This window comes from Cupressus sempervirens, chromosome 5 (genome assembly GCF_028749045.1).
Source record: "Cupressus sempervirens isolate cs-2001-9-10 chromosome 5, ASM2874904v1, whole genome shotgun sequence".
In the NCBI taxonomy this organism is placed as follows: Eukaryota; Viridiplantae; Streptophyta; class Pinopsida; order Cupressales; family Cupressaceae; genus Cupressus; species Cupressus sempervirens.
The window spans coordinates 211656081-211663321 of NC_143122.1; the positions used below are offsets into that span (position 1 = coordinate 211656081).

Here is a 7241-nt window from a genome sequence, read left to right on the forward strand (position 1 = left end):
ATTTGAGTGAGCTTGGATTGCTCATGAGTTAACCTATCACAAAATATCTCAAAAGAAGGCATCTGATGTCTGGTACCCAAGGCATCCATAGTGGAGTAGAAAGTGGAAAAGAAGATTTGATACTGTCCTCACAAATTTGAGAGTATCAAGAAAATACACTCATCATTTGTTTTATTTTTCCCACATCCTTGCAAAACTTAATGCAAATATTTGAACTTCATCAAGAATTCCTCAATGGTGGGAGAACTGGTAGCATCAAAGAAGTCAACTCTACATCAAGCCAAAGTGCCCATAATTCATTCACTATGCCAAAGAAGTTGTTAAAATTGGTCCAAATAGCCTGAGGGGTGGTCAAACCATCTAGGTGAAACAAGAGACTATTAGAGATGTTCAGTGCAATCAAGCCCATGACTTCATCCATTTTGTTCGTATGCAGAAGAACCTCAATAGTGCACTGAACGATAGGTTGATTCTCATCTAGACATGACCATAAGACACATCACATAAGAAGCCAAGCATATGTGCTTTCCAATTGTGATAGTTGTGTGGCATTAGACGGGCCACAAAGGGGTCCGACATTGAGAGAAGAAGATGGAAGTAGAAGGGTCATTTCTAAAGTAAATTATAGAAAAGAAAATGCTCCCCCCACAACATATAAATATATCCCTTGACAACCAAAAAAAAAACTATTTCAAAGCACAAAAACTAAGAGAAAAACTTGGATGCCAGATGTAAAGAGGGAGGAAATCGAAGCCTCTACTTCAAGACAAGAAATAGGAGCTTAAATGGCCTCGTAACAATATGAAACCTGCATCATTATCTCAACCTCAAAACCAAATTTTTGGCACTTCTTTTGGATTGAAAAAAGACCTCTATATGCTCAAGTTATGGCCAAAAAATGAAATACTCCTCCAAAATTAAGCTCATTGGAAAAACACAATCACGACAAGAATTTGACGGCCATATGGCTATCAAATGTTCATCACCAAACGAAATCTAACTACTAGAAAATGATGTTAGCAAGCAAAAAAGTGATTGTAGTAGCCAAAAAAAAGACATCAACTGGTGCTAAAAAAAAACCATTTGGAATGTGACATCAACAGTTGATAAGATGATGTCACTATCAAATGGTGATGTCATGTCACCAGAAATGGTTGTCAGCTAGTCGAGTTGTTGAGTCAGCAGGCCAAGTAGTAGCAAGGTGTTAGTGGTGATTGCTGAGCAGAGTTGCAATGGTAGCAGTGGTTTTCGGGCGACACTGCATCGATAGAGGTATCAGAGGGTGGTGATTAAGCATGGTCCAAGCTGCCAATGGTGCACTAGATGCAGTGGAGCACACATCGGGTACAGGCGGTACTCTAGTGGCTACAAGGTGGTGCTCGAATCGCCACTAGGTGGAGTGGCCAAAAATAGCATTTAAATTTTTTTTTTCCCATTTTCATGTTTGTACGACTCCCAGGAGACCAAATTTCTTTTTCTAGAGGTTATAGTGGCCAAAAATCAAAAAATATATATGAATTTTGACTATACCAAGCCTTTTGAGTGTAATGGTGGTGTCCATTTCTGCCCATAATGTACCAAAAAAATGTGCCTCCTACTAATTGAAGAAAAAACTTCTAAAAAAGCTAGGTTTTTTGTCTCCAAATCATGGCTTCAAAATTTTCAAAACACAAAGCAACAGGGAGACTCTGATACCATGTAGGAGTTGATAAAAACAACTTCACAGTTTTGCCAAGATCAACTGCATGCAAATAACCTATTGCTGAAAAGAAATGAAGGGGGCAAAAAGCTAAACCTAGAAGTCTCAATAAATTGAGAGTAAAATATATTCCAAGATGATGAAAATACAATAGAGAGATCATCCTTATAAAGGAGATTGATACCCAAAAAAGGTAACATAAAACTCTTTAGGGTATTTAATAATTACAAGATAATTATAAAATACAGGAAGAGAAATAAATCTAGGTTGTATCATAATAATTAATAAAAGATATTAATTATTAGATACCTAAAGTTTAGCTTAAGTAACCTAGAGTTAATTAGAAAATATCTAATTACTCTAACACATTGAACCCGATTACTATTGTCAAAACCCAATGAGGGAAATAATTTTTTAAAATGTTTTTTAGCTTTTCCAAGTTGCCTTATTTTTGAAGGCTCTCTAGTGTTCTCATTTACATTTTGAATAATGGCCTTGCATGACACACCACTTTCTTTATTATTTTTTGGCATATTTTCCTTTAGAGCTATAATGGCTTAGTTTTTGATATATATAGGAAGTTAGATTGTTTATGTTTATTTTTTCTTAAAGTGAATGCTTACTATTGCTAAAAATACTATGATGGTTATTTTATTTTTAAGGGAGGGGTTTTTGAAATTAATGGAAGGGATAGGCTAACAATTTGTTGTAAATATTTTTTATTTCCAATTATTGGTGATGTATTGTATCTAATGGTTGTTCTGTTTGGGCCAATCCCCCTTTTTTGGCTACTTTTGATTTTAGAAACATCAAAAACACCCAATACATAGCTAGAAATTTTCCTAAAGCATTTATGATTGATTTTTGTTCTAATTGGAGTAGATCCTTGCTTGTTAATCCAAATGATCCATGGAACTATGATGTCTATTTTTTAATTTAAAAATTTTAATAAATCAAAGCATTTTAAAATCATGGTTGAGCACAAGAAATATTCAATCTTGTAGTTTTATTGTCAAAATATAATTTTTTTTTATTTATATACAATGATATTTAAAAAGAATAATAATAATTTAATTATTATGATTCTTAAACTTGATAAAATGCTCCACATCCTTATAAAGGATGAGTGTCAACAACATAAATTTAAAACTCTTTTGTAGCCCAAATTATAAACCAAAATATCCATTAATAGGTCATCGATAATCACCTCATATAGGACTATATATATAGAATATAATTGCAACCTTCCTAGGATGTGTTTTATTGATATAAAATAATTTTTAATATTTTCAAAAGTATTCATAACAAGGCATGTTGGTGTTATGAATATATCCTCACTACACCCAATGTCAATCATTTTGCAAGATACAACAAGAAATCATAGACACTTCCCAATGTTTTTTTCTGTGCATTGCAAAGGCATTTGCGAGGAGAACCATTGGAAGATGGGGAGAAGAGTCTTTTGAAAGCCTTTGCAAGCCTTAATGAAGGTCTTGGCCTCAAGATTGGAGCCACCTAATTGCAAGGCATCCTAGCAATACTCCATCATAAAAGTATGTTACTAAGCTAAGGATAGTGCTTATCAGAACAACACACTAGTAAAATTGGTGGACATGCTTTTACATTAGTGGCCCAAGTAGATGATGAATATTTAGGTGTGGTTTCTCTGGTTGCCACTTTCAAAAGATACATTGGATCTCAAGATTAAAATTTTGATGCAAATGGATGTTGACTACTATCTTAAAGCTTCCAGATCACTTGAGACATTACTTTTTGTAATGATAGCTTCTTTTGAAAAACATAGATACTAGTTATGAGTATATTGGACCATCAATACTTAGGTATGAAAGTGACAAATGAAAATCTATAGTTGGAAACATCTCTTTAGTTGGTTGTTTAAATAATCTCTACATAGCATGGCTTTATTGGTGATTCATATTCTTTAGATATTCTTGATAAACATTTTTAGGTATTGGATTTCAATTGAGTGCAAGAAAGAAACCTAAGGAACCTTATAGAAATGGTACAAAGTTGTGAGGATGCATTTATACTATTTCCTCTTGACTATTAGTAGGTATTATATGTTGTTCTATGCTTTAACACTATAGTACCAAAGCCCTTTTCAAGTCCTTTATGTAATCATCAATAATTATAACATTTTTCTTACTTTTGATATTGGCATTGTTTAGAGATTGTTGTTTTGGGCATAAAAGTAGCCAACACAACAACACCAAATACCTTGTCCCATGTATGACATTTAAATTTATGAAATAGTTTCTAGAGATGAGTATTCTTACATTCCCATGAACTTTTTATATTAAGTTATATCTAGGTACCATATTAAAGTAATTGTCATTATCTTCCAGAATTGTTTCTAGAATGATAGAGTGTTCTTATTTGCATCAACATTTCAAATCACACTATTTGATCCATAATCTAGAAGAGAGATATAAAGGAGAAAAATACACAATCATTTTAAGAACAACTATGGAGATAATATGGATTGTGGAAAATTGCCATATATAAATTTTGTAATATTTTCTTTGCATTTTGATCATGAAGAAAGCTACAAATTCTAGTTGTTAGCCATACTCCATAGTTAGATTCAAATTATTTAAGTTGAAAGTTTGAATTGTTATAACAAATAGATATCCTTTGTGTTGTATGAATCTACTCAAAATTTGAGTAGGATATTTCTAGAAGGCTTTTGATTACCATAGACAAGAAACAACTTTATGATAGTTAGAGTTTTGTTTATCAAAAAAGAAATCTCTCTTAAACTCATCTTCTTTAGCTCTTCTCTGGTAGAAGAGAGGTCAACAAAATTTAAGCAAGTGTAAGTGTTTCTTATTATCATAATCATTCTATCATTAATAATGTCAAACAAAGAATATAGTTTTCCCCACAATTAAAAGGGAAAAAAAATCAAAATACAACCTAGATCTTGTTTTGTTGTTGTTCGTTTTACTATTTCATGCCACCATTTTTAGTTTAATCATAGAAGTTTTTGGGTGGGTTCTTTGCAATGTTGGCATATGCCCTTTTTCTTTGTGAATGCTATTGTTCTTTAGGTCTTTGAGACAACTACTATGTATCACAAAAACATTGACAATGACCATAAAAAATGTATTATACATGGCCAATCTAGCAGATTAATGATTTATATATGCATCTTAAGATTAAAATTACATATCTTCTTGAATTGGATAAATTGTATGTCCTCCTGAATTGAATAAATTGTATGTCCAAAGACACTATAGAATAAGATAACTATTCTATTAGTTAAAATATTCTCTCCCTTTTAATAGTTTACACAAGTATATCTTCTTATGAGCCTGATCATTACACCTTATAGCAGTGGATTTGCTATTTAGTATTAGACATGGAATGACAATGACAATGACTATGTAAGGAATGAAATAAACTGTGTTAAATTAAGTGTATGAAAAAGCATACTAATACTTTAATTCAAATTACAAGAATCAGAATATGAAAGGAAAAAGCGCTTTTCTTTGCTTGGGGAAGTTTTCCATTTTCTCCAAATACCATTGTCTGGTGGCATAGCTTCTACCAGCCAAGTACAACAATGTCCAAAACACAGATACCCAGCTGTAGAGAGTTTGAGAGATGACGGCCAATCCCATCCAATCAACAATCTCAAAAAGATAATGTGGGCAAACCACCAAATCAAACAAACCTCCACTGGGCACCACATATCCCGTTTTCCCATCCTTTCTGAGCCTTGACAAGAGATAATGGTGATAAAAATTCCCCCCAATTCCAACACAAAACAGCACAACTCCAACCCACATCAAGTTCCAAGCCGATGGCTGCAAGCCTTCTGAGAGCTGCTGGGCGTACAAAAGATTAATAGTTTGAAAGAAATATGCGACGGAAATCAATAAAGATGTCTGTAGGGTCATATCACCAGAGTAACGGTGCAGAAATAAGACCTGGCAAACCCATGATATTATATATACATTGATTTTTAGAGCACAGTAGAAGCAAAATTCTCATGATATTATATATCCATTGATTTTTAGAGCACGGTAGAAGCAAAATTCTATCTTAAAACAAAATCCCAAATGAAAAAATCTGAATTTTAAGCATCAAATAATTGTTTCCACTGCAATAGAACTCTTAATCTTTAGGATTTCCTAGGGAAGATGAAAAATTTGAAGCAGCCCATTTCCAATGAGGTACCATCCATAATGATATTAATGTCCAATCTATACGGCTATCTTCTACACAAAATGTGCCTTTGACTACCATTTAAAAAATCAAAATTAGAGAGATCTTCAAATTTTCACCAATTTTTCTTCACTATTTGTATGTTTCTTAATTGAAAACAGCAAAAAAATTGAAAAAAAAATACTGTATTTTCTGAGATTTGAAAAAAATAAATGTTTGACTTTTGATGCATTTTCTGTGAAGGATAGTCCGTGCCTTTCTGTTAATGCTATTAGATTTCTACCATCCATGCGATGCAGTTATATTCATCTGACTTAGATTATATAAAAAAGCTGTTATCAACATTTCCAATTACACTCCATAATCCATCATCAAATATACAAGAAAACATAATTTTTTTTTTAATATAATACAATAATGAACTATGCACAATCTAAACCTAAACTACTAGAACATAGCATTAGATTTTTATTCAATAATAATTAGAGAAGAGAAGCAATATCATATACACACTTGCCTCCAATTCTCTTTTAAGGAAGTGTATAGTTAAAGCAGATGCAAGGGTGAGCAGATGTGGGCCTGTTGTTCCAATGTTTTCCAGTTTGGAAATGAAGAACAGTGATGAAGCCGCCAAGGATGGGCCATAGCAAATAAGCATGCCATTTCTGCTGGATATTTTCTTGGCTTCTTTTACTTCTCTTGTCTGAGCAAATTTGGAGTATGTGAGATTGGTACCTCTGACCTCCGAGAACGCAGCATTAAACCCGGCAACAAGAGTAATGATTCCAGTAGCTTTGAGATATAGAGATGGGGGGCTCTGGAAGAAGATTTGTTGCAAAACATGCGGCATGGCTTTGAATGAGATTTGGCTAACTTCACAGTGGAGCTGTTTGTCAATGTAAGTAGTTTGTCAGATTTGGATAGAACGCATGGTATAAACTTGTAGTGGATCCAATGTTAACCACGAATAATCCGTTCAGCATAGTGTGACACGTCTGTTCATCCATTACCTTCAATTGAGCACTGAATATGTGGTCAATAAGCGATACAAGGGTACTCGATTTTTGGTTTTTAATGGAGGGTCAATTAAGTGAGACATTATCTGTGAGCTACTAACAAGTGAAGGTCACCGCTGAAACGAATTGATAACCCCTACTCAAATTTAATATCATTAAATCTCGATGATCAAAAAGTTAAAAAGTTTTCTAAATGGACTTATTTGATAGGGGAAGATATTCATTAGTGAATGGGAGTTGAAATGATATTCATTAGTGAATGGGAGTTTAAAAGATTTGAGTAACTTGTACTTTGAGTAGTACATCATTTATAAATAAATGGTTGGTAATTTTTC

At 33.1% G+C, this 7241-nt stretch overlaps 1 protein-coding gene across 1 annotated transcript; it reads right to left on the reverse strand.

Moving 5' to 3' along the window:
* Nucleotides 1-5107: 5107 nt before the first annotated feature.
* On the reverse strand, nucleotides 5108-6779 carry LOC149555170 (uncharacterized). The gene is made up of 2 exons (XM_089833594.1): nucleotides 6408-6779; nucleotides 5108-5652 (listed from the first exon to the last, which is right to left on the reverse strand). Exons 1-2 carry the CDS (start codon nucleotides 6738-6740, stop codon nucleotides 5182-5184), a joined length of 804 nt encoding a protein of 267 aa, XP_089689720.1. The 5' UTR covers nucleotides 6741-6779; the 3' UTR covers nucleotides 5108-5181.
* Nucleotides 6780-7241: the final 462 nt, after the last annotated feature.